This window comes from Populus trichocarpa, chromosome 3 (assembly GCF_000002775.5).
Source record: "Populus trichocarpa isolate Nisqually-1 chromosome 3, P.trichocarpa_v4.1, whole genome shotgun sequence".
NCBI lineage: Eukaryota > Viridiplantae > Streptophyta > Magnoliopsida > Malpighiales > Salicaceae > Populus > Populus trichocarpa.
The window spans coordinates 2,438,785-2,466,686 of NC_037287.2; the positions used below are offsets into that span (position 1 = coordinate 2,438,785).

The following is a 27,902-nucleotide window of genomic DNA, read 5'->3' on the forward strand; positions in this document are numbered from 1 at the left end:
TAAGAGAAAAATCACCTCCATTTAATCTCTATTTTCAAAACAAACTCATTGATACTAAAATCAGTTTTTTTGTCGGCTGGGCAACCACATTTTCTTTTCTTATCTATTTTTTAATGACTCTCTCTTTCCTCTAATATTTCAAAATTGAAACGAAAAACAAATTAATTTTTAGATTAAAGCTTGAAACCCTAAAAAATAAAGATCAAATATGAAAAAGTAAGAACTTCAGGGACTAAATTGTACTTTTCTGCACCCATGAACAGTATTAAAAAGGCTGTCTTCTTTTCTATATTAAATTTAATTTCTATTATTTTAATTTTTTTAATCAATAAAATCTTGAGATATTTTACAAAATCAAGGATAAGATATTTTTCAACATTAACACTGCAAATACAATGCAGCACGTGAACCAAAATAAATTATTAAAATTTAAACTATATTAACTGAGAGGATAAAATCGAAAAAAATGGACATAAAGCTACGGAAGATCGTCTATTTTGAGTTGCTCATATTCCTTTCTTTCTCTCACTACTCCTACAATACACCCTTTCCCTCTCCTCTCCGTCTCCCAAGTGCGTCTTCCTCAACCTCCGACGCATTCTTCCGTGAACCCCGTCATTCTCAGGTACTTCTCCCTGCATTTTCTCCCGATAATCCCTTCTGCTACCTCATTTACTTCGATCTCATTAATAAACAATGCATGCCTGACAAAAATATATCCAAGAGACGGAGATGTAGAGAGAGACAACTTGTGAGTGTGATGTGTTGAGGAAGAAAATAGATTAAGAATTTAAGCTGTGTTTTTATTTCGAATTTGTTCCTCACATTTTATGGCGCTCAAGGTGGAAATGTAGTAACCACACGCATAATATCCATTCGAGATATGGATAAAATAATTATTATACGTGTGTTTTTATTTTTTTAAAAAATAATAATATAAGTACAGATATAACAATTTGAATTCATGGATCCAAGTATCAGACCTAAATCCGGAAAAAAAAATATAGAGGTAAAATTAAAAAAATAATAAAAATGCAACAATCAGGAGAATGGATATCATGTTTAATATAAAAATAAAATAAAATCAAATGAAAATAGATGAAATGAAAAAAAAAAAGAATTTAAAACAAAAAAAGACCAATAAAAAAAAGATTATAATTGATTTTTTTTCATTATTTTTTTATCAAAATAATATCGATTTTACTTTTTAGCTAAATAAAAAATCAAGTGATTAGCTAGAGAAAAATAATGTCAGCCCCCATTGATTTTTCCTTTTTGTCATTATTGTTTTTATCAAAATAATATCATTTTTACTTTATATACAATAAAAAAATCCAACTGATCTCGGTAACCCTAGTTATTCAATCCAACCCGGGACATAATAGGGGTCGACTCTCGGGTCGAGTTTTAAAATAATAATAATAAAATAAACACAAAATATGATATGAAAATTCAATGAAATTAAACAATAAGGAATGAAATTGCAAAAAAAATAATTAATCAAGAAGAAAACTCAAAATAAAAGGAATTGCAATAATAAAAATGAGGATCAAATTCAACAACAAAAAATTAAAATCAAACGATTAGGGATAAATCAAAAAATAAAATCCAATAAAAAAGGATTAAAAACAAAATAAATAGAAATCAAAAGAATAACGATCAAATTTGATAAAAAAAAAACATAACAAATAAATGTTAAGAGATGAAATTGAAAAAATAAATAAATTAAATTCGATACAATTAAATGATTGAGGAATATTTTGCAACTTTGCAAGGCCAGTACACCTTTTGAGGTGGAGGAGAGAGAAAAGAGAAGAAGGAGAAAAATTATCGTTGGAGCTCCTCCATGCTATGGAGGCCAACGTGCCCTCGCTCATAAAGGGTGGTGCGATGCTTCGGACGCCGCTGTGAAAGGCTAACAACGGCCACCGAGAGACGCCTCACGCGCCAATCACTTTTTTAATTCTAAAAAGACCAGAACACTCTTGACCCCATGGAATAATTCCAAGAAAATCGAGGGTAAAAAACCTGAAATAACCCTTAACCTGAAAATCGAGTGATTACATTGTACAAAAATGTGAAAGTCCAAAAATACCCTCAAACATTAGCTATATTGTTTTTTTTTTCAAGGGCATGGGAGTAATTACACTGTGTAATAAATATGTGAATATACAATTCTACCCCTAAGTATATGTTTATTTTTTTATCATTGAAATGCTTATAAATCATTTTACGTAGATTGTAATAGAGTTTTAGTTTTATTTTTATTTAGTTGGATGGAGATGGCATACTCATGAGTTGTCTTTTTTTTTCCACTCTGAATATCATAATAATTGAAATCATTTCAAGTTGTGACCTCTTTCGGTTTGGATTTTCTTCCTTGAAATTATAGGCACACTGACTTGCCTTCTCTCAATATGTTATAGTACAAATAAACTTTATGTTAGGAACATTGACCTGTATAACATTGAGGTATCTCAAGCATCCCGTAGAGGATATATCGGATCACGAATGATAATGAAATAGAAGTTAGATGAACAGCTATGATTCATGAATGCGCCTTTTTAATGTTTACAAAGAAGGGGAGCATTGCTCATGGCAGTAACCATCTTGTTGAGCTAGTTCACCTCTCTCTAGTTTCTAAATTTAGTGTAAACTAGCAAATGTTTTGAAATAATTTTTTAATGCTAGTCAAATTCTGTGTTACCATTTTCAATAAACAGATGTTATGGCTTCTTTTATTTATTAAAATGATCTGATATGCTATATGGTAAGGTCCAGTGAATATTTCTAATATCCTCTCAAGAGTTCTTAAAATTCTGACTTCTTGTTTATGTTTTTTCATCAGGTGTTCCTGGGTGTCGGAAATGTAGTCGGATACATATTCGGATATTTGTTTTTAAAACTCTCGGTTATGCATGGTTATTGGAGCAGGGACAATTCTTTCTTTCTGCTTCTCTGTCGTTGCATTTTTTATGCCTGAGTCGCCTTATTGGTTGATCATGAAAGTTCAACAGGCTGATGCCGGGCTGGTTCTTGGAAAAATATCAAATAGCAAGGAAGAGGCTAAGTTAGGGCTTAAAGAAAGAGAAAATAGAGGAGCATGGACAGGATTTATTAGTAATCATTCTGTTTCTTACATCTTGATATGCACCATTTGTATTCATCTATTCCCAGCTGCAGCTCATATAGGTGTTATTGTCTTGTATGGACGTGTGATCTTCGATATCATGGGTGTTCACTCATTAGAAAGCAGCTTAATATCCAACGTAGTTCTCGGGTGTATCAAGACTTCGTTTACTTTTAGTGGCTATGTTTTCCATTGATCGAAAACATTCAAGCTTGAGTTGTGCTTCTCCTCCTTTTTATCCTTCCAGATCTTCAAATAAAGACAGTACTTGAAGTCAAAAAAGGTATATATGGTGCAAGCACGAGCAAGAATCTTCACACTCCTGTTATAGATGAGAATTTTCCTATGCAACAAAACAGTGCATTGGTGCTGGGGAAGTCTAGCTGACTCTGTTGCAATTGACAGGCCTTTTATATCGATGATACCATCACTCCGGCAGCAGGGAAGCCTGTGAGCAATATGCAACAAAACAGTGCATTGGTGCTGGGGAAGTATAGCTGACTCTGTTGCAATTGACAGGCCTTTTATATTGATGATACCATCACTCCGGCAGCAGGGAAGCCTGTGAGCAATATGCAAATGCCACCTTCTGGATCTTCTGTGATCAATCCTATTACATCTTTGAAATCTACGGCTCAAGGAAGGAGTGTAGCTATGTCAGACCAGATGACTTGTCAGGGAGCTCCGCAGCACAACCAAATCAACAGAACCTCTCCCACTCCACAGCTCCACTCTCTTCAGCGAATTCCTGCTCAAAACCGTATTCAACCTCCAGCAGTTAGTCCAATGTCCGGGTAGTAATTCTCTAGCCTCTTCTCCACGAAAAACTGCTTTGTCACTAACTTCTTATGAAGCTGGTGAAGCAGAGACTGCTGCAGAATCAAGTAATCCAGAACAGCATTGGTTGAAAAGGGAAAAGGCATAATTCAAGGAAATAAAAGAGGATCTTTTCTTTATGGTGGGACGCAGGTTATGGGAGCCACATGGAATATGGGTGTTGGGCATGGTGATCAGAACTTCCTTGGATCACCAACCTTTTTGCCAGGTACAGTTTTTATTATCGAGCTTCAAAGATTATAAGTAGTCTTTCACAGTCTGCCATCATCATAACTTCGTAAGGTTGATTGAATGATTTCAGCTTTGGAATAAAGGAAGATTTGCTGAAAAGAATTGCTTTGATATCTAGTCCCAGAAACAAGAACTGATGGGGTTTGACCAACATTTTCTTCTCTCAAACTGAAATAAAACATTGATCACATGTAGGTACAAAATGCCCAGTTCCTTGTCATAAAAGGAAGCGATATAGTTTATGATTATTGTTTTGCACCTATTTTCTGCTTTGGAAGTAATTAAAATACCACAGGCTTCCCAGACTCAACATTTTAGAGAAGACAAGCAAATTAATTTCCTAGGAATTATATGTTAATTTCTGCAAATTAAAGCCTAACTTGATCAATTACAGATCGATGATCGATGAAGCTCGGGTCTCTTTTTTTGTAGAATTAAGTTAAAGTTTACCAATCAATAATTCACGTTCTAAGAATCATTTTTTGATTCCTTTGCATATATCGTAGGTAACTGAAGATGCTGAAATCATTCAATCAACCTTTTCTCTATGGAATGCTCACAGCGATGCTTTCTCATGTCTTTTGTCCGTGTTTATGTCTCTTGCAGGGGTTCCTTCTGTTTTGTTCTGGTTTGTCAGGTCAGAAATGCAGTGACCAATGCTTTTCACGTCTTTTCAGCTGGTTCTCTCTTTTGCTTCTTTTGGCAGGCAACTGGCATCACCTCTGTTGCAGCCATCACATGATGCTTTGCTCTTTTAATTAACAGTGGCTTAGACTGCCCTGTTGATGTTCATTCGGTCCGTTTATTGATGCTTCTCATTTGATCCTTCTTTTGACTCCGCCCTCGTCTACTCAAACCTGCTCGTGCTTTCGCCCTTTTTTGTTCCGTTTGTTATGACTTTGCATTGTTTTCCTTCATTTAGCGGCCTGCTCAGGCAGCTCCTTTTAAGTTCGTTTCCTACACTTCTCTGACAGCTGCACACAGCATTGTCTCCCTGCAGGGTCACTGGCTTCCCAGCCTTGCCTGCGCTCAGACACCCGCGTCCAGACGTGTGGCTTCTGTGCACAACATGTGGATCCATGCTTGCCTGCTCTGCTGCAATTTCAGTGCCCCTGTGGCTGTCACCTGCTGTTCTTTTTAGTGCATTGCATGTACTTTTTTGCTCTTGCCGAGGCAAGAAGAACATTGCCTAAATGCCACTGTCGTCAATTTCTGCTGAATTTTCTCTAAATGCTTGATTGCAATATTTATCGTTTTTTAGCAATGATGGTTATCCTTTTAAGATTCTACAGACAAATTCTTTCGGCTTTCCTCCACTATCCCTCAACGTGATCTAAATCATTGCACAATCGAAAGAGAACGCCCGCGGTGAAGTGCTTCCATTTTTCTAAAGGGTGGCTCAAGAATGCTGGGGTTCAGTTTGTGTTTTGTTTGTCAATTTCTTTGCATCAGATCATTTACTTTCAAGATTTTCAGATTTAATTGGAAAATGGTAGTTTGCTGGTTGATTTATTATTTCTTACCATTTGAAGTGTTTTACCAGACACTTGCTGAAATTAATGTTATATGATATCAATTTTTCTGAGTCTTACGTTCATTTATGTGTTGAATTTTCTTCTCTTTTCATGTATTTGCTTTTCATTTTGCTTGTGCTAAGCTGCTTCATCTTCATTGACTGACAAGGGATTATTTTAGTCATTCTTGTAATATTTTGAAATAAAGAAAGAAGGTTTGATAGGAAATGACAACAATATCCTTAGAAGAGTAAGTTTTAGGTGTATATGGATGAAGGACATTTTAGTAATTGAATAAAGAGGTGGTAAATATAAAAGGAAGAAGAGAAAAGGAAACGAGGAGAAGACTTGTATTTGAAGAGAGGAACCGTAAGTAGAAGAGAAAGAAGAGGAGATAAAGGAAGGAGAAGAGAGTTAGGGAAAATAAATTTAAAAGATAAAATTTATGTTTTGATATGTAAAATTGCTAGTATTAATTAAGATTGTGAATTTGTTGAAGATCAATGTTTTGAAGATTTTGATTTGGGTTTGAATAATGAGTTGATTAGAATATTATGGGTTAATTGATATAGGTAATGATTTATTTAGTTGATTTGGGAAGATTTTGAGTAAAGATGATTTTGAGTTATGTTTTGTTTAAAAGATAAATTTGAGCTAGATGTAGATCAGTAGGTGATCTGTGAAAAAATCCGAGTTTAGGGTTAAAGATAACGAGATTTCAGTCTAGTCCCTCAATTTATAAAGATTACAGTTTAGTCCTTGAACTTTGGAAAAATTATGGTTTTGTCCCTGGAGCTAAATTCGAGATTCTGGACAGAATTTAGGATGAGTTATGGGCAACATCTTAGTATAGTTATGAATTTATGATATTTTTAGTTTTGTCCTCTAATTTGGTAAAATTACAAGTTTAACCCCTAAAAATCTAAGAAAAATTCAGATTGGTCCCTAGCTGAAATTATAGTTTTTCAGATTGGTTTTGATGAATAATTGTGGTTTCTTGATGAATTATTATCAAATTTTATGTTTTGTTTCCTTTTGAAATAGATTTCGGAAAACCATTTGATTTTTTGGTTTTTGAGAAAAAGGACAGGTTTGGTTCATAAACATATAGGCTATAAGGTTATGAGTTAGACCCTAAGCTAAGTGTATTAAATAGATTGTACATTCTTTTTTAGTTGTTTTTTAATATGTCTCATTTTGTATTCAAATATTCTTGATGTTCTACTTGTGAAACATCAATAGGATTGCCTTCAGTATATGCCTCCGTGTTATTTTTAATTTTGAGTTAGGTGAGTGAATAATTTTTTATATGCTAGAAGATTAGTATAAATACTTGAATTGTTAATATGAAATTAACCGTGCTTCTTGATAATTCTTATATTGTTATTTATTCCTTGTTTATTATTAAACATGATTATTTATTGAAACTGAATCTCTTATATGAACTATTATGTACTTCTGAATTGATAGTTTTTCGTTTGACTGATGTCATGAGTTGAGTTTTGAGATATGAATCTGTCTGTGTGATTATAATATGGACATATAGTATGTTAGTTAGAATACTCATGTTAATAGGGTAGTGTTAGTTTTTATGCACATCGTATCTGGATTCTAATTGGTCCGGAGAGTCACCAACTTGTGGCGACCAATTATCCTACAGTATGGAGCATCATGCTCATTACTTTTTGATTTTCTAATGTGCTTTATTTTATGATATTTTTGTTATGGTTTATTTGAGAAACTTTGTTGTAAGAACTTAAAGCCATATTTGTATATATATTCCTCATTGTTGTAATATCTCATGTACGTATATTGAACCCTCTCGTTACTTATCTTTTTCAGGTTTATAGTTTATTAGCATGATTTTTTAGTTGAAATTGGTACTTTTTTATTATGTCTAGTTAGTACTCTATAATTATGATATTTGTTTTAACTTTTTTATTAAAATAATTAATTTATATTATGAGATTAGTTATGTTATTATGTTGTGTAGAATTTTGTTTTGTTTATATAGGTGAAAACGTTTGTATGTAAGTTTGGGATATATAATTTGGAAACCTAGAGGAACCTTTTCTTATGCGCCGGCACCTAGTTTGGGTTCCATAGCTTGACTTCTGCTTCCCCTCCTTTTTGTCCTACCGGATCTTCAAACAAAGACATTACTTTAAGAAAAAAAAAAGAAAATGTATGGTGCAAGCACAAGCAAGAATCTTCGCACTCCTGTCAAACAGTGCATTGGTGCGGGGGGAGAATATAGCTGACTCTGTTACAATTGACACGCTTTATATTGATGATACCGTCACTCCTCCGACAGCAGGGAAGCTTTTGAGCAATATGAAAATGCCCCCTTCTGTGGTCAATTCTATTCCATCTTCGCAATCCAGGGCTCAAGGAAGGATTGTAGCTATGTCAGGCCAGATGACTTATCAGGGAGGGAGCTCCGCAGCACAACCAAATCAACAGAACCTCTCCCACTCCACCGCTCCACTCTCTTCAGCGAATCCCTGCTCAAAACCGTAGTCAACCTCCTGCTCAGCAGAAGTCCAATGTCCTGGTAGTGATTCTCAAGCCTCTTCTCCACCAAAAATTCAGGGAAATAGAAGAGGATCTTTTCTATATGGTGGGACACAGGTTATGGGAGCCACAAGGAACGCGGGTGTTGGGCATGGTGATCAGAACTTCCCTGGAACAACCTTCTTTTTAGCCAGGTACAGTTTTTTTTTTGGATCACATTTTTTATCCTCTAAAATGGTAACAAAGAAGAAGAACAATTTCAATGCTTTTCATTATGCAAGTGTGAGAGACGCTCATGTCATGTCAATGCTTTAGCCTTGGACTTTTTCTCGCATCACATATGTGGTTTCGTACTGCTTTCTCTTCTTTCCCGTGTGTTTGGTATCTTTCTTATCATCAGCTGTTATAGGGTGTCCGGTCCATGCTTTATATTCTTAAGGAAGCAAAGGACTACATGCTGTATATTGGCGTCTAAATAATTCATTTTGTTACGGTGGTTGATTGGCATGCAGTTATGCAATTTGGTGGTCAGCATCTTGGTGGTCTTGGAGTTCCTGCGCTTGCCATGGCGTTTCCCGGATATGTTGCTCAGCCGAAATGACATGGTATGCTCAGAATGGCTGTCAGATTTTTGGTTTTACCTCGGATCTTGCATGGTCTAGGGGTGTGCTGTCATTGTTCCCTTAAGTGGCAAATTGATGCTTCTGATGAAGCGGATGTTTTCCGTTGGTGCAATGAGATCATTATGATTCAGCTACTCCAAAAAAAAAAACAGAAAAGAAAAGAAACTGATTGCTTATTGTGCTCTGTTATAAACACTAGTGTTTTTCATTGTCGTGCATCAGTTTTCTAAATTTCCTCAGGATTCCTGTATATTCTAAGCAGCAAATACATAACCTTTTCTGACTTTGGCAGTGTGACCTGCCTGTTTTTTTTCCCATTTAGAACACCTTTTTATATGAGAATTGAAATCTGTGAGCACTTTGGCCATTCCTACATGCATCGTTGCTTCTATTTTTCTAAAGGGTGACTGGTCAAGAATGCTAGAGTTCAGTGTCAATTTATCTGCAACTCTTTTCTATAGATCATTTACTCACATGCATGAATTTTGTGAAAGAGCAACCCCTCCCACAGCGAATGAAGGAGCTGGTGAATCCCATCACTTTGTCAATGCATGACAAATGGTAAACTGTTCTCATCTGAATTCTCCAGATAAAGGACAAGAATAAAATACCATAATAATTTCTTGTGCACGGTCTTGCTCCAAATTTAGCTTTCCCCTCTGGCAATCCGAATGAAACTAGCCGGCAACACTTGAGAGAGAGAGAGAGAGAGAGAGAACTTTATGATATTCTACAAAAAAGAAAGTCTCAGCTATCCATTGTTCACGTCGTACAAGCTATCTAAAACATGTGTAACAAGCATCAATCAATTAAGCTGCAGTTGAATGTGTGCTCTTTGCCTTCAGCTCTGGGCTTAGCATGCATATTGTGTAACATTTACAGCCTAAAACATCAGGTTTGTGAAGGCAAAAAAAAAAAAAAGAACTTCCCTTGACTCAAGAAGACAACTTTTGAGTGAATAACCAGATTGGCAGATATATTACAAATCTAAAACAAAGAAAAAACCTGAAAATGTTACAGATAGCCACTAACAACATCAGCCGAATTTGCCAATTCCCACTTTCTTCGTGATTGCTCTTTGACCATAATATATGAAGGAATCAATTATTCCCGCAATTGTGAAAATACCTACAGGGGTTAACACTATATTAATCATTTCAAATAAAAAAGAAGAAAGAGAGATGCTTATGCAGGAAGAATATAAGATCCAATGATATCATATTATCATTCTTGTAAAAAGGTTAAATAATATATTACACAAGAAGGCAAATAGAGTAAACTAATTCTCAATTAGGCGCCACAGAAATACTGAAACAGAAGTTAAAAGTTATTGAAATAATTTACTGCTAGGTATTACTGGTTTTCCATGTCAAACTTCAGTTCTGCCATATTGCGGGCTAAACCAGCGTTACAAGTCTGATGTATGTAAGGCTCACGGTACAATTTCTGGTGTAGATATGATACCTTGACTTGTACAACTACTTTACAACAGGCTTAGTTGAATTGGTATTTCAGGTTTTAGTGTGCTTAGGAGTGCTTGTTGAGGTTGTTTTGATTGACATGCATGCAAAAATACACTTCTCATATTTAGTATTTTGCAAGTATATTTTCCATAGATTTGCATAATTTTCCTTTTGGAGATGCTTGCAATTTCATTACTTGTGAGCTTCCACGTTATGTTTTGCATCTTGTTGATCCAAATCATGACGTACAGCTGTAATGGATCTGGAACCTGAAGCTAAGGCAGCCAAGTGAATGGGTTAACAATGGACAAAACCATATCTAATTTCATGTTCGCTAAAATATTTCCAAACCTAAAACTAAATCTGTGATAACAAAATATTGTTGTAATAAGAGTTCTCCAGTTCCTAATTTGTAAGCACTTTGAGTGTTTCAATTGTAAAAGAAACCCTGTAAACACTATAAATCAAGTTACCAGTGTTTGCTCGTATTGCAAATTGAGCTAAAGCAGAGATAAGAATGCTTAGAAGCATTGGTAAACGAAATTGATTGGATTGAAATAAGATAAAAAAGGAGGACAAACAGAGCAAAAACATAACAGAATGGACAAAAAATATCCATGTAGCCAACACATTATGCAATTTCCTGTTATTTTAAGTGGACAAATTACGCTCACAAATGTGCAATTAGTCGAGAATTTCTGCTTCGGAAATAGCAATTTCCCGTTATTTTAACCAAGACAATAGAACATGTTGTTTCCTAATTTAAGCATTAAACATGACTTTCCTAATCTTAACTAACTAGGCGCTATCACTTTGGACCAAAACCCTAAAGAGAAACCCGGCATGGGAATCTCAGGATCCACCAACTTGAAACCATCTTCTCTGGCAGAAGCACAAACTAATCATTTGTTCCATCCTGTGTACAATACAATTTAGCAAAAGTAAAGCCATTTATGGTTTCCCCTGGTGCAAAGGGTGACTTTGGCATCAATTCCCTAGTAAGGTTAGGGAAGCAAAAGCAGCAATTTCAAAAGCTAGTTTCTCCGCTTCTTACCAGGACCAGTTAAGACATTGAAGGACATATAAGATCAACTTTTTTTTTCCAATTTTATGTAATTATTCAAGTCACTTTCTCTACTTACTTTCATACTTCTATTTCATATTTAGTAGCTTTTCCAACAGCTCACGGGGTCTTACTTCCTATTTAGAAGAAGGTCTTACTTCCTATTTAGAAGAAGTCGTCTTCTACTGCAACGAGATCTACACATGCATGATTGGTAAATTAAATTGAGGTTCCAGGGATTAGGTTCTCTTTGGTTTTTGTTGCTTGGTTCCTACTTCACTTTGTTTTATATCAGTAAGTTTTTATGCTTAATATGAAACATATTTTTTTGTGGTTAAGCATTTATATGATGATCAGGTACAACAAATGGTTACCTTACAAACATTATAGCATCATATAACCTTTTATCTGGGAAAAATGTACGTGAGCTTGGAGACCATAGGTATAATCCGGAAATTTCAAGAGGTAATTTAGATTCAAAAACAGAAGCAAGGGGAGTGGCTCAAAAGTTACTCAACTCTCCTGATTTTCCAGTCCTCTTTTGGAACTATATATCAAATTCCTAATAGGTTAAAGATTTCCTATAGAGAAAAATCTTTGTTTAAAATAGCATTTGTTTTACTAAGTGTAGGATTTTCTTTTTGAGTATTGTACAAGTAGGTTTGTGCTCCTTCTATAAACCGACCATAGAATCACGAGTTCAAAAGTAATTTTGGTGTGGCCTTTTGAGCCATGTTTGAGAGATTTTCTTGGACGGTTTTTTTGGTAGAATTTTTGTTTTTCTCCTTAATTTGAGTAGTTTTTGTTGTGAGAACTTTCTCAGGGTGTAATTGGATTTTGGGCTTACTAGTGAGATGTGGTTGAGAGATTTTCAGGGGCAAATCTATCAGTGATTGTAATAATTTGGATTGCTGAGTTTTTGTGTAGACAATCGCTAATTTCGATTACTGAAGTTTTTGTGCAGACAACTGCTAAACCGCTGTAAATCTTTTGCGCTTGTTATTTATTTTTAGTGGAGTTGCCACCTTCAAAGGAAAAAACCGTTGCCTAACTACTTATGCCTGTTGGTACAAATTGCAAGCCTAATGCATTTACCATGCAGAATATTCCTAAGATTCACCTTAATTTAAATAGACCTATACAAGTTTGAATATGTTCCAGAGTTGCCAGAAAGGTCAAGTCAAGAACAGCGCTACCCTATCACAATTCAAAGCTAACAATTAATACCATAATAAGTCACGTCAAAGCTGCCAAAATAAACACTATAATGATGAATAACAAGAGCACATTTTCAAGATAAGGTTTAAACAGCACATGCATGCATGTTCTGATAAAAAATTGTAAACTTTCAAGGGAAGGGGGTTGTGGAGAGCAAAGGACAGAGAAACTACCTCCGATTATAGCACAAATACTTGTCATGAAGTGTAAAAATGAAATGTGCTCCTCTTTGAATATCACCTGCAAAATGCAAAAATTTCAATAGATAGCAAATGATAAGCAACACCAAGTGGCTGCCGATCACGGTTTTGTGTACTGCCTCTTATAGCACCATTTTGTGTACTGCCGATCAAAAGATTTGAAACAAGTAGATCACTGTTTTTTATTTTTTTTACCACATTTTCCCCCCAAGCACTTCTATTATATTTATTCACCGGACAAGTTCCTACAGAACTTTCTAAAATCCAACAAGATAACTTCATTCTGTACATGGTTAAAATATATGGAACATATAAACAGTGAAAAAAACAAACGATATTGGTTTAAATAACAACAGTCAACAACATGGAAGCTTTTCAATAGTAACAATTGCTGCACCAACATAATAATGAAAGACTCCAGATAGATGCTGAACAAGATTATACATATGCATGAAGGAACACACCTTAATTGGAGAAAAGTCATAGAAGAAGTAAACTCCAGGAAGAGAATCAAGGGGTGTCAATTCTGATTTCTTGAAATGCTCTGTAGCAGAGTACTGCAAAACAGCCATGCTACTTCAGCACATGATGACAGGAATAAGCCAAAAGGAACATATTCATGATCTTTAGATTTTTAGCAATACCTGATTCGAATGCACAGTGCGGCCTCGAATATCAGTGTATATTGTAGGGACCACCTGCAAAGTTAAAACTGTAATTCTATTGAAACATTGCCAGCTACACGTAAGATAATGATGCTAACATGACATTGTTAAAGGCACAACTGGTTGTTCACGTTATCCAAACTTCAAAACTGTTGCATATATATTATACATATATCCAGTATTCTTCCATAAACAGTCAGAATGCATTGCTCTCATATGCTAATAGCCTATGAACAAAAAAGACAGCAAATGTCTAGAAATCCTCACAATTAATGGGTACAAGGTTCCAAAAAACAGAATTAACCAGAAAAGGCGGAAGACAACTGAAAAATTCTCGTGCAATATTTTTTACATTCTTGGATTTAAGCAATAAAACTAGAGGAATGCACAACTTTGGATGGAATTCTCAATCAAAAACATTGATTCTTTTAACATTGGACAGGACTCAGTGTAAACATGTAGAGTCGGAATAATGCCTTGGCATTAACAATACCAACCTTAATGAAAAACTGCTGCACGCCATTTGGTGTGTCATGCATCAATTGTATCCTGAACAAGGCAATAGATTAAAACTATTAAGACAAAAAGGCAAAAAAAAATGGGAGGGAAGGGGTGGGAAGATGAAATTAACAAACAGGAAACATCCAAAATAGAAAGGAAACTTGACTTGACAAAAAATAAATCACAAGTATCTAAACATGACAATTGATAAATCACAAGTATCTATTTTCAACACAAGTGAGGCTATCAGTCACTCAAACACACACACAACATTTCAATTAATAAAACAAATATGCCCGGAAGAGCAATAACTTTTATAGGTGTGTGTAGCTGTGCAAGAAAAGAAAGAGAAAATTACCCAGCAAGGGGGTTTACCACGCCTGGAAAGTAGTCACCGAAAGCCAGTCTATTGATCCTATGACTTATCTGTATCATGGTCCAAAATGTTTAAAATGAATTTAACATAATGAGATTTCATCTAAATAAAAAATTAAAGGAGAAAAGTTACATGACAGTGACATTACCTAATTGAAATTTCATACAAGGAAAAAAAGTGTAGGAGAGGTTATTTTACAAAATTCCACAAGAAAAAAAAAGTAAATCATAACTAAAGTATTTTAGTGATATAGAATAATTACCCCATGAGTTTATAGACCATATTAAAGCATAAAATTACTATTTTCCTATTTTAATTATTTTCCTAGTTAATTTTGGATTTTAATTATTTGTTTTCTACTTAGTTTAGAACTTTTAATTTAATTAGTATTTTACTATTTAGAAATCCTAATGCTAGATGGATTCTATCAATTAGGTAAATTTTAATTAGGAATCATTTTCTATAAAGGATTTTAGTACTAATATAAACAGGAATGTCTAATTTATTTTACGAGGATCAAGACTACTATTCAAATGTCAATAAAAATACCAGATAATTTTCTCTAGAATTCTCCATAGTTTGGCCTGTAACTTTAAGGTTTTAGAACCCTAGTTTTATCTTCGCTATACGCTGCATCAGGCGGTATCAGAACATGTCAACATTCGATTTAATGGCAAATTGTGAAGAGAATTGTGGAGCATTTGGTGGCAACCATCTCAATGACAATGATTAGGGGATGCAAGCTATTTGGGATCAACTAAATCGCTATTCAGTAGCAATAGTGGTTTTAAAGAGGTGAATGCAAACTGGGATTGGTGACATCAATAACAAAGTTGATGACCTTACAACCAGGCTTAAGGCACTGGGGTTACGCGCAAATATGAACCAAGGAAGAAGAAAGACATGACGGGGATGATGCTCGCGGCCAGCCTGTCCCTGAACCGGTTCGTGCAAATTCTCGTTGTCAGCATGACAATGAGTGCTCATCTAATGAAGAAGATCGAGGTGATATTGCTGGAAATAATAGGTATAATCAAGATTACTGTATGAAGGTTGAGATTTCTTCTTTTGGTGATGATATAGGAGTAGAGGAGTTCCTTAATTGGTTAGCTGAATGTGATCTATTTTACAAGCATACAGGAATTTCAGATTCAAGGATGGTAAAAATTATAGGGTTTATATTGAAGCATGGGGCCTTAGTCTAGTGGGGTTGGCTATTGAAAACCAGGAGGTGTGAAGGTAGAATACCTATTGAGACTTGGGAACGGATGAAGCAGTTGTTAAGAGGCAGATTTTCCCCCCTTGATTATGATCAACTTCTATTCCATAAGTATCAAAGGTGTTCCTAAGATTCTCGAACCATGCATGAATATCCAGCGTAATTTTTACACCTAACTGAATGAAATAATCTGCATGAAACTGATGAGCAACAAGTTGCTAGGCATGTAAAGTGACTGAAACTTGCCATTAGAGAGAATTGGGCTTCAGATGCTAGTAAATGTTATCAAGGGACCAAATATGGCTTTAAGAGCAGAAATGTTAATGTAGAATAGAACCAATACGAGATTTGATTATCCAGGGAGGGTTCTTACCATAAAGCCTCGACTTACACCTACGGGGAAAGGTAAGCTGCCACAGACAAACAGTCAATCCAAGCAAGCTATTTTCGGCTCTAGCTATGATAAAAATAGACCCGAGCAATTCCTAATAGAGATAACCAGAAAAGAGATAATCCTCGTATCAATTTGCCTCCAACAAAGTGTTATAGATGCAATCAGGAAAGGCAAGGATCCAAACCTGTGAATGTTGTTGAACATGAGGATGAAGAATGTAGAGAAGGTACAAAATTGTGTTCGGAGGAATGTTATGAACCTAATGGTGAGGGTGAATATGAAGATGATGATGATGATGGTCAGGTCTATGTTGTGAGACAATTACTTCTCACACCAAAAGCTGATGATGAGACACAACAACACAAGCTTTTTCATGCCGGGTGCATAACCAATAGCTTTTTGACCTTATTATCAATAGAGGTAGCTGTGAGAATATTAATGGTAAGGCAACCACTGTTAAATCAGGTTTGAATATTGAGAAACATTATGAACCTTACAATATATGTTGGATTAAAAAGGTAACAAAAATAACAGTAATGAAAAGATGTAACGTTTTTTTTTTTTCCATAAGCAAGTATAAGGATAAAGTTTATCATGATATAGTTGACATACTTTGATGCCTTTGAAGAGGAATTCCCAACCAAAAACCCAAAAGGCTGGAGAAAATGCATTCCTTACTATTACCCGATCTTTGTTAAAAATTGAAACAGATTTAAAGAAGACGAAGAAAATACATGTTTTAATTGTTAAGTCCTTATTGTTGTCCGAAGAAGCTGACAAGGCAGTTAAGATTCTTGAAGCTATTAAGCCTCTATTGCAGGAGTTTCAGAAAGTTATTCTAGATGAACTACCGGATGAGTTACCTCCTATTCATTATATTCTACACCAATTTGACTTGATAATAAGGGATAGTCTTTCGAATTTAACTCATTACAAAATGAGACCAAAAAAGAGGGAGATCTTGAGGGAGAAAATAGAACAATTGCTTAAGAAAATGATGATTCAAGAGAGCTTAAGCCCATGTTTTGTTCCTGCTTTACAAATACCAAAGAAGGATGGTAGTTGGCGCATGTGTATTGATAGTCGCGTCGTCAATGAAATCATTGTGGGATATAGGTTTCCAATTCCATGATTAGATGACATGCTAGATTAGTTGTTTGGTGCAACAATCTTTTCAAAAATTGACTTGAGAAATGAGTACCATCATATTCAGATACAACCAGGGGATAAGTGGAAAACGACTTTCAAGACAAAAGATGAGTTGTATGAGTAGTTAGTCATGTCATTTGGGTTAATGAATACACCGAGCACATTCATGAAATTGATGAATCAGGTTTTGCAACCTTTCATAAATAAATTCGTTGTGGTTTATTTTAATGATATCCTTGTATTCAGTCATAATGAAACAGATCATATTGAGCACTTAAGGAGTGTTCTCAAGGTGTTGCTAAAAAACAAGTTGTATTTAAATCTGAAGAAGTGTATCTTCATGACCAGCAAGTTGTTATCCTTGGGTTTTGTAGTAGGAGCTGCTAGAGTTGAAGTTGACAAGGAGAAAGTGAGGGCAATTCATGATTAGCCCGCACCCAAGACATTTAGTGATGTGCAGAATTTTCATAGCTTGGCTATTTTTTATATGAGAAGCACTAATCACCGAATGTTTGAAGGAAAAGTTTAAGTGGGGTGAGGAAGAAGAATAGAGTTTTGCCTTAATAAAAGAAAAGTTATGCAATGCTCCAGTGCGTGCTTTACCCAATTTTGACAAGTTGTTTGAAGTTGAATGTGATGCTTGCGGTGTGGGTATTGAAGGATTTTTTCCCTGGGAGAAACGTCCTATAGCCTTTTTTAGTGAGAAGTTGAATGAAGCTCACTTGAAATGAACTAACTATCTATGATAAAGAACTCTATGTTGTGGTAAGGGCTTTGAAAATGTAGGAGCATTATTTGATTAATAGAGATTTTATCTTATATTAAGATCATGAAGCTTTGAAGTCTCTGAATAGTCAAAAGAAAATCAGTGCAGATATGATGGCCAGATGGATTACATTCCTTCAAAAGTTTAGTTTCAGTCTTAAGCACAAATTCGGAGTTAAGAACAAAGTGGCCAACGCCTTAAGTAGGCGAGTTGCCCTACTAATCACTTTTCATAGCGAGATTTTGGGTTTTGAATGTCTGAAAGAGCTATACACTGAAGATGTTAATTTTAGAAGATATGGGAGAAGTGTTCTAATGGTCGAGCTGATGAAGATTTCGGTATACATGATGATTACTTAATGAAAGGTAATCGATTGTGTATCTCTCGCACATTCCTGTGCGAGAAATTGATTTGAAACTGGCATGGTGGCGGAATAAAGTATCATGGAGGAAGAGATAAAATAGTGTCAGCTTTGGAGAATAAGTATTATTGGCCTTAGCTCAAGCATGATGCAAACAAATTTGTCCGACGTTGTTTTACTTGTCAAGCAGCTAAGGGGCAATCACAAAACATTGGTTTATACATGTCTCTACCTATACATAAACATATCGAAGAAGATATTTCCATGGATTTTGGGTTAGGCCTTTCACAAACTTGGCGAGGAATGAATTATGTTTTTGTTGTTGTGGATAGATATTCAAAGATGACACACTTTATTACTTGTAAGAAAACTACGAATGCGATTAGTATGGCTAGGCTATTTTTCAGGAAGATAATGAGGTTGCATGGTGTTCCAAAATCCATTACATATGATAGAGATATCAGGCTCCTTAGTCACTTTTGGCTAACTTTATCGAAGATGTTTAATTCCTCTTTGAAGTTTAGTAATACTGTTCATCCACAAACTGATGGTCAAATAGTCTCTAAATAGAACTTTAGGCAATTTGATTCGTAGCATTTGTGGAGACAAGCCTAAACGGTGGAGTATTGCATTGGCTTAGGCATAATTTGCCTACAACAACTCCAAGCATAATGCTACTAGCAAGACACCATTTGAGATCGTGTACATGAAGCCTCCAAATCATGCACTCAATCTACATTCATTGCCTAAAGCTGCTAGATTTAGCAAGTCAGCAGGGAATTTGGCTGAAGAGGTGCAAGTTGTGCATCAAAAGGTCAAGAGAAAACTATAAGAAGCAGCTGACAAAAATAAGCACGCATCAAACAAGCATAGACGAGTTAAATTGTTTCAAGAAGGAGACATGGTCATGGTTTTCTTACACAAGGAGAGATTTCCAATAGGCACCTATAATAAACTAAAGATGAAGAAGTATGGTCTATACAAGGTGCTAAAGAAGATTAATGATAATGCTTATGTTATTGATCTTCTGGATAGCATGGGCATATCAAAAAACCTTCATTGTTGTTGATCTTTATGAGTACTTTCTAGATATTGAACTTAAGTTGAGAATGAGTTTTTCTAAAGTGGGGGAAACTGACGTAGAACAAAATCCCAGGAGTTTATAAAGATTAAAGCATGAAGTTACTATTTTCCTGTTTTTATTATTTTCTAGTTAATTTTGGATTTTAATTATTTATTTCCTACTTAGTTTAGAACTTTTAATTTAATTAGCATTTTACTATTTAGGAATTCTAATGCTAAATGGATTTTATTAATTAGGCAAGTTTTAATTAGAAATACTTATCTATAATGGAATTTAATATTAATATAAATAGCGATGTCTGGTTTATTTTATGGGGATCAAAACTATTATTCAAATTTCAATAAAAATACCAGATAATTTTCTCAAGTTTTTCTACAGTTTCGTATGTAATTTTAAGGCTTGAGAACCCTAATTTTATCTTTGCTATACGTTGGTACCAAGACATGTCTTACATTATAACTATCCTTTTGCAAATCCAGCAAATCCTGTATCAGAAAATTTGATAGATGGAAGCTTTTCCAAGGAGCAAAATGAAAACTCCCAGCAACTCTGTTAACTTCCAAGGATCCATTAATATTACATCCTTCACCTTCTTCGTCTTTTATCATTTGGATAAAGCCTTCACGTTTGCACTGAAAGAAAATTGTACTGATGAAACATCAGAATACAAAACTCAATACAAAAAACAATCGGTACAAACAGAAGTAAAAAACTAGCAACTGTGAATAGAATGTGCATGTGAATTTAATTTCACACTCAGATGGATATGGCTATAGCTTATAACTAATAAATAGATGCATCCATTTACAAATGAATATGCAACCTCGGAAGCATTGAATTTTAACGTTGAATATTGATATCAGAATTAAAAATTGAGTTTTCTTCTAGATAATTGGTTCTCAGTTTTGTAATCTTATGGGTGGTTCTACACCACAAGCACTGCTACCTCTCTAGCTTGAGATTTTTCCCTAGGAATTTAATTGTTTTGGACTTATAGTTATTTCTACAACAGCATAAAAACACTACAATATGGACAGAATGAATTGTGAGCATGTATTATATATTCAAATCAATTAGAACATCTCCACTGAATTCAAAAAAATACTAACCAAACAACACAAGCCACTTATTAGGGAGAGCTCCATGACATGAAACACATTTGGGGAATAATATTATGATATTAATAAAAAGAGAGTGAATCTCAAATATTTGTGCACATCAATTGGAATACCTTCACCCATTCATATATATTATTCAAATACTATGAGTCACTCACCTAGTTGATTATGATCCACATAATGATGTCAATTGAACAGTTGACAGGACACATAAACAATTGACTAATTAATTCTAACAAATGCACTCGATTGATAATTTTCTGAAAGTACAAACCCTCAATTAGAGATAAAGAGAATAAAGAGAATTGTCCATGCAATATTGATGTAAATGTCAGCATGCCACATGTCAATTTAACCACATCATATATTTGATGGAAACTAACTGGAGCATTGATTTGAAAAAATTTGAGAGTTCACAAATTCAAAAGGTAAAAATAATGGGCACTCAAATAGAAAAAATTGAAAAGCTCACGCGCCAAATATCTGATAATCTCAAAAGGTTTTCGTATCTAATTTTTTCACATATAAATAATTTCAACTTCGTAATAAAATAAAACAAACAACTTATATGATAATTTGAAGGGCAGTAATAGGGTGGCATAATATGTATGATAGATATAATTATTTTGACAAATAAATTATAAACTGATACTGTCAATCTTCAAAAAACGTGATAGGAAATTCCTCTGTAATGACACACTGTGGGAAGAGGGAAACATAGGGAACAGAAATTACAGCAGAATAATGGTTAAAATTAGGATAAATTGAAGTTGGAACAAGATAATTAGGATTTAAGGTTCATAAGAAACCTCTAAAACCTGAATAGATGGATAAAAATAACTAAGAACCACTTTTAGAATAACCTAGCAGCCTGTTTATACTGGTTAAAACCCTAGATCCTAGTAGAAAGGATTCCTAGTCTTAGTCTCCAAGTAAAACTACTTAGCCACTAAAGGAAAGACTTTAAGAATTCGCATGACAATCACAACCCTAGATTAATTAACCCCGATATCAGAAATAAAAATAAATAAATTCTTAAGAAACCACTTGTATCATGTTATTACATTTCTAGGAACCTTCTTCTTTATATTATTGTTCCATATTGGTTAAGAACATCTCACATTGTTATAGAAAATGAAATGATCTAACCCTCATTTCATCTTGATTTCAAAATATTAGTGTTGGAGTTGTTCAGCACTAATGAATATCTTACATTTTTTTTAATAGAAACTATGCTTTGATAAATATTAATCATCATTTAAAATAATTTATTATTTTTTTATTCCATTAGTAGAATGTAAGTGTATAATGATGATAAAACCAGTAAAAACAGGTTTGAAATGTAATTTTTAAATTTTTTCTCAACTAAAACCATTTTTTAACGCTGAGTCTCTCTCATAAAATTCAAAAGTAACGATTTTCTTTTTGGTACAAAAGGTAACTTTGCTTTATGTTTTCCATGAGTGGCCATGCAATTATACTTGTAAATCACTACAAATGAAGGTCATTCTGGTCATTTAAAGGTTAAATCAATAGTTTTAAATGCTTGGCTTATTTAAAGTTTTAAACTAGAATATATTAATTGGGAATTTTGCTCTCCCAACAGGTAAATTAATACCCATATTAATGCTTCTGCACCAATTAACTTTACTTATGAAGTCTGTGTTGTGACAAACTACCGCTGTTCAGGCCATGACATTAAGCCAGGCCAGCATCAAAAGAGAAGTAAAGCCAACTTCAAAATTAAACTAATGAAAACTACAGCTTAGTTGTATGTTTGAGTTGCCTTTACTACATTTGTAGCACAAAGAGCCCATCATTCAAAGGTGCTAACTAGAGTTAGTTTAGAAGTCACCAGACCGACAACAAAATACCAAGGAATAGAGATGGCTCATCATACAATTCATGCCAAATGTGGATACACACAGTTTCCTATAAAAAGTAATCTCAATTAGGAGTTCATCTTTCCTATCTGGCAATTATTGAACTTGATTTTCCTACATAGGAATTCCTATTCCTATTCATTCTATATTCTTGGTGTGTACATGGGTTCCCATTATTTGTTTTAGAACAGTTGCTCTTGATGAAAGAATAAAGAGCATTGAGCATAGTGAAACTTTTCTTCCATCTACAATAATATTCATGATTCCTTCTGATCCACTTCTCTCTTATTTCATTTCCTCCATGTCTCACATCAGTACCCCTTAACAAATTTGGAAGAAATTAGTTCAAGTAATTCATGCTGTTATTGTACAAACAAATCTACTTCATTATGTCAGGATCAAATTCCTGGTGAATCTACGACTCTTTATGCAAGTGATGATGCACTTTATAATGGTAGATGAGCAAAATTCTAGAATCACACAAGGAATAAAAAACAAGGGAGAAGTCCCATCATCAAGGTAAGTAGAATACCTCCATGAGATGTTCAAAGGGACACATCAGCAACCACAATATAAAGCTTCTTTTTGTGCCTTGCTAAGAAATAGCATATAATCCGTGTGAAGATTGTCTGAGGTAAAATACAAGAGAACTTACTTGGTCAATCAAATCCATATTTGTCATCGCCCACCCTTTTCTCCTATATGCTTCACGAACTTCTTCGCATGTGTTGCAACAATCATCATGTGACTGCAGGAGAGAGATTGATTAATAATCTACAGAAAAACAGAAATAAGAGCCAATCTTCGAAATGTAGATTGGTCCATGGGATTGGGAAGGGCAGGCTCATTTAGTTGCAGCTTCATGTTGCAGCATGCTTTGAAGCACTTGCTTTGGTTGCATAATAAACTTTTAAGAACAAAAGCAACCTGCAACCCTTGGCTGTAGGAATTCCTATTGCCCACAATATGTGGCAACCTCTCAGGCCACCACATGTACATACCATTAATTACTTCATAAATTTTGGGTCAGTAAAAATCTCCTATCTTGCCACTATGTACCTTTGCTCCTTGTTAATGGCTGTTAAAAATGGAAACTTATCATTTTTTATATACAGCAAGGATTTTGATTCCCTAACTATTTGTGAAAAAATAAATGCTACATGCTACCCAACACATAGTTCTCTATGAGATCGCCTCATGTTGGGAGATATGATTTGCTACAGCCAAGGTTGTAGGAAGCTTTTGTTCAGATTCTTCCTGTAACATTAAGATGCCATGAGTCATTTAAATCCATACAGAAACATGAATGCCCCCTTTTTTTTAATTATTATGAGAAGCTTTATCTCATATAATTTCTATAATGGGGCAAAAAACACTAACAATTAGCATATGTGAACGAGAAAAATAAAATTATTGGTCCATATTTTCTTTGTTCTTCTTCTCTAAACAATGTACCAAAACCAACATTAGCACATAGCTCAGCTAGACCAAAAAAACTAATGAGACACGTAAAGTATGGCCCAATTCCAAATGATAAACCAAAAGAAGCCTAACTCAGCTAACCAACAAATTAAAATGCAAACCCAACCTGACCCAATGATTAACAGGGCAAACCCAAGCAGAGCTAGCAGTCAAGCTAGCCCTGCCTAAACCCTTCTTCTACTCCCTTTTATTCCATCAGCCACACCTTTTGCTAAGCATACCACCCAAGCTACAGTGGTCAGCTCCTCCTCCTTTATCATTTCTTCTACTTGATTTCCCTGTCTTTCATTTCACAATTACAATCACTAGCAAAGGATGACAATGGCTAACAGAATTTGATCCTTCTGAGAAGTACACGCTCAACGTTACATTATAGAGATTGGATTGATGATTTTGGTGGTCAAGATTGCGATGTTTGAAAAACACCCTGCTATGAAACTCCTATGGACCAGAAAAATTGATGACAGCAGATCCTCTGGCTCTAGTTTAGGTCAGAAATGCAATGTTCATAACAAAGAAAACCTTAGCCTTTTTCAGTTTCCTCATCATTATACTTTATCTTATTCATTACTTTCCTAACAACACCTGTAACTTTTTCAAAAAAAAAAAAAAAAAAAACATATAATTATGATCTCTTTCAGTCTAGATAACTGATTTCCTATATAGTCAAAAAAAAAAAAACCTAGAAACTCTTTTGTTTCATATTCGCACATTTGTACAAATACTCCTAACAACACCTGTAACTTTTTCAAAAAAAAAAAAAAAAAAACATATAATTATGATCTCTTTCAGTCTAGATAACTGATTTCCTATATAGTCAAAAAAAAAAAAAACCTAGAAACTCTTTTGTTTCATATTCGCACATTTGTACAAATACCTAGGCTATAATTTTAAGAGTTTCCATATGAAATGACAAAATAAGGAGTACCAGACATCAATATACCATTTCGCCTCCAAAACACGAACCACAATATTCCTCATTATGTCCAAGCCTGCCACCATGGCTCTGTAAAGGCCTGTCAATCTGCATGAAAAGAAGGCCAGAGGCAGACAGCCAACGTAAAGGCAAAGAGGGGAAAAAAAAAGGAAGGCATACGTTACAAGAAAACAGAGCAATGGATGAAAAAATTGAAAACCTGAAAAAATAATACAACGCATTTGAAAGGAAAAGGGAAATGTGGAATGACACAAGTCCTAAATCAAAATTCATCCCTGTATATGTAAATCAACTTTATGACTTTGATAGAATGTATTATCATGTAATTGCAAGTCAAAATCAAGCAATTCACAGAAATCCCTTAATTTATTTTAGCATAAATTGTGTTATATTCTTTTGGTTACTGACCTTCGGAGCACCAATCCCTTCCTGACGGACTTCAATTACATCGCCATGAGCATTGATCCTTTTCTTAGATATATCATGCCTCTGCAATTGCAATCAGGACCAAATTAATAGGAAAATAACCAAATTTCATTTTACTTTATTTATTTGGGGTACATACAATATCAAGATGCTGCTCTCCACTGATATCTATGGCATCCACACTGAGCAACGAACATCGAATGGCAGGAAAAGTGACATCAAACTGCATATAAATATATATATTCATCATAACGAAAAACCTTTTTTTCAAAATAAATAAAAAAGGAATCAAATACATAAAAAAAAAAAATTGGACATTGATGCGTAGGCTTTGCCCTCTTGAAGTATCCACTAAAAGCTTTGTCTCCGTAACCTTATGAAGATACAAACCTTTCAAAATAAAAACAAATAAAGGGATCATCAAAACCATTAAGACCAAAATATTTGAAAGGAAGTGGATAGGCTACGTACTGAGTTCAGAGAAGAAGAGGAAAAGAATGAGAACGGAAGAGATGAGAGTGATAAGGCCTCCGGAGAGAGTACGGCTGTAGAAATCCTCGTTTATTTTTGGATACGCGTCTAAATTCCGCACTTTCTGATATATCCTGTCCATTTTCTTCCCAAATTCTGAATCGTTCTCTAACTCTAGTGGTGTCTGTTTCTTCCGTCTGCGGCTGATTTTACAAGAAGAAGAGGGGCACGCCGCCGGCCGGTGAACGGACGAACATATTATACATCGTCTGTCTCTTTACTCGAGGAAAAAAGAAAGAAGACATATTATATGTCTAGGAAATTAGTCAATGAGTTTTACTTCAACAGTTCAACACTTCAACTCAACTGTTGCTTGGTCTTGTGTTTTTTAGGATTTTTTCAAAAAAAAATAGCACTTATAAAAAAACATTTAGCACAGTTTACGATGCCGTGTAAAAATAACTTTTAAGCTTATAATTATTAAGACTGTCTTTATATTTGTGATATTGATTATTTTTAAAAATATTTTTTATTTTAAATTATATTAAAATAATATTTTTTTTATTTTTTTAAAATTATTTTTAACATTAACTCATCAAAATATCTAAAAATATCAAAAATATATTAATTTAAAATTAAAAAATTTAAATTTTTTAAAAAATATTTTTTAACTACAGTGCTAAATATTGCCTAAATGACATTTCAAATAAACAATGAAATGGTTTGTGGAAATTATATTGAAGAGAGGAGAAAAAAAAATTAAAATACTGAAGGACATAAAAATTCTAAATATCTCTTAAGCTTATCATTATTAAGGTACTGTTTGGGAACGTGATATAAACTGTATTTTTAAAAAATTCAAAAAATATTTTTACTAAAAATTATTTTTTTTTATTTTGAATCGTTTTGATGTGCTGATCTTAAATATTATTTTAAAAAAATAAAAAAAATATTATTTTGATATATTTTAGCATGAAAAGTATTTTGAAAAATAACCCTAACTATACTTTCAAATAGCTTTATGACATTTAAAATAAACAGTGAAATGGTTCGCGGAAATTATATTGAAGAGAGGAGGGGAAAAAATAAATACTGAAGGGACATTAATATTTTACATAATACATTACCAATATTATTACAAAAATCTTAACTAAATTTAAATTTAATGAAATTAGGAAAGATTGATGGCTATGAAGGCAAGTGAGCCACATGCAATTTGTAAAGGCGACAAGTGTAGCCACTCGTTTTGATGAGTTTCTTTATGCTGTTCAATTTTTTTATTAAGATTTTTTTAAAATATATTCATCAAAACGAACTTGAAGTTTTTTTTTTCATTTAGTTTTTGTATTAGATCTTATTCTTATAATATATTTATTTGGTTTTTTATGTTCTTATGATTGAGAATGTTGTTTTATTATTTTTCTTTGCTTTCTATGGGTTAATCGCGGCTTAACCTGGATTGTTGTTTTCAAGTATTAATCTGGTTTAAGTGTAGTTTTTTTAGATTATTTTTTACAAATTAATTTATTTTTTAATTTTATTAATTGATTTTAGGTTATTGGGCCTTGAACTTCGTGATTTGTCCTATTTTTTTATGGGGTTATCTTGATCTTATATATTAGGTAATGGGTTAGTCAAGTTAACTCGTGCTAATTTGTTTTATTTCTCGATATTTTTTTGTTTGTTTTCATTATTTAGCATGAAATTATTGGCCCTAAAATCTTTTTTAGTTTTTTTTTATGTGGGGTTATCCCGAATTCGAGTTAGTAAAATTAACTTGGACAGACTCGAGTTTTTTTTCCAATGTTTTTTTATTGATTTAAGTTCAATCTCTTTTCTAATTTTTTTTTTTAATCTTGATCTCATTTCGCGTGTAATGAGTTAGTTAAGTTAAATCAGGGTAACATAAATTTTTTTTTAATGAAATTTTTTTTTTTAATTTTATTATTTGATATTAAATTATTAGATTTTGAGCTTTGTGAATTTATTTTTTTTATACAAAGTTATCGATTTTATATTCTAAATTATGTATTAATTAAATTATCTTGAGTTGATTCATATTTACATCACCTTGCCATATAGTTTTACATTGAAAAACAATTATCTAGTATTCTTGAAATCCAATGTCCATTGAAAAAAAATTATTATAAAAAGCGAGGACCGGCCTTCTTTCAATTCAAAATTTCAAATCACTTAAATTATTGGATCGACTAATTTACACCTTCGATAACTAAACTCATTGATTAGTGAATTTGAAAGTGATTTTTCTTCCTTTTA

The 27,902-nt window shown here is 33.8% G+C and overlaps 1 protein-coding gene and 1 long non-coding RNA gene across 5 annotated transcripts; one reads left to right on the forward strand and one right to left on the reverse strand.

Moving 5' to 3' along the window:
- Positions 1 to 463: 463 nt before the first annotated feature.
- Positions 464 to 9,162, forward strand: LOC7478142 (uncharacterized). 3 transcript variants are annotated; one of them, XR_008058734.1, is made up of 5 exons: positions 464 to 625; positions 2,849 to 4,175; positions 4,269 to 4,389; positions 4,805 to 8,420; positions 8,739 to 9,162. It is a non-coding gene; the product is annotated as an uncharacterized LOC7478142 (long non-coding RNA). The 3 variants fall into 3 exon arrangements; XR_008058735.1 differs by lacking the exon at positions 4,269 to 4,389 and having other exon boundaries at positions 2,849 to 3,413; positions 3,536 to 4,175; XR_008058733.1 differs by lacking the exon at positions 4,269 to 4,389.
- A 475-nt stretch (positions 9,163 to 9,637) lies between these two features.
- LOC18096631 (uncharacterized) lies at positions 9,638 to 25,983 on the reverse strand. Of its 2 annotated transcripts, XM_024593062.2 has the most exons (13): positions 25,626 to 25,979; positions 25,471 to 25,544; positions 25,294 to 25,377; positions 25,137 to 25,217; positions 24,735 to 24,815; positions 22,965 to 23,057; positions 19,761 to 19,940; positions 14,318 to 14,385; positions 13,956 to 14,007; positions 13,438 to 13,491; positions 13,258 to 13,350; positions 12,767 to 12,833; positions 9,638 to 9,977 (listed from the first exon to the last, which is right to left on the reverse strand). In XM_024593062.2, exons 1-13 carry the CDS (start codon positions 25,765 to 25,767, stop codon positions 9,886 to 9,888), a joined length of 1,161 nt encoding a protein of 386 aa, XP_024448830.2. In that variant the 5' UTR covers positions 25,768 to 25,979; the 3' UTR covers positions 9,638 to 9,885. The 2 variants fall into 2 exon arrangements, with proteins under 2 accessions (XP_024448830.2, XP_052307291.1); XM_052451331.1 differs by lacking the exon at positions 19,761 to 19,940 and having other exon boundaries at positions 25,626 to 25,983.
- Positions 25,984 to 27,902: the final 1,919 nt, after the last annotated feature.

Coding starts and splice junctions, on each gene's coding strand:
- LOC18096631 (XM_024593062.2), bottom strand. CDS start 25,767: ATGGACAGGATATATCAGAAAGTGCGGAATTTAGACGCGTATCCAAAA. Junction 24,816..25,136: donor AAGGGATTGGTGCTCCGAAG/GTCAGTAACCAA, acceptor CTTTTCATGCAG/ATTGACAGGCCTTTACAGAG. Junction 14,008..14,317: donor GTGGTAAACCCCCTTGCTGG/GTAATTTTCTCT, acceptor TGCCTTGTTCAG/GATACAATTGATGCATGACA.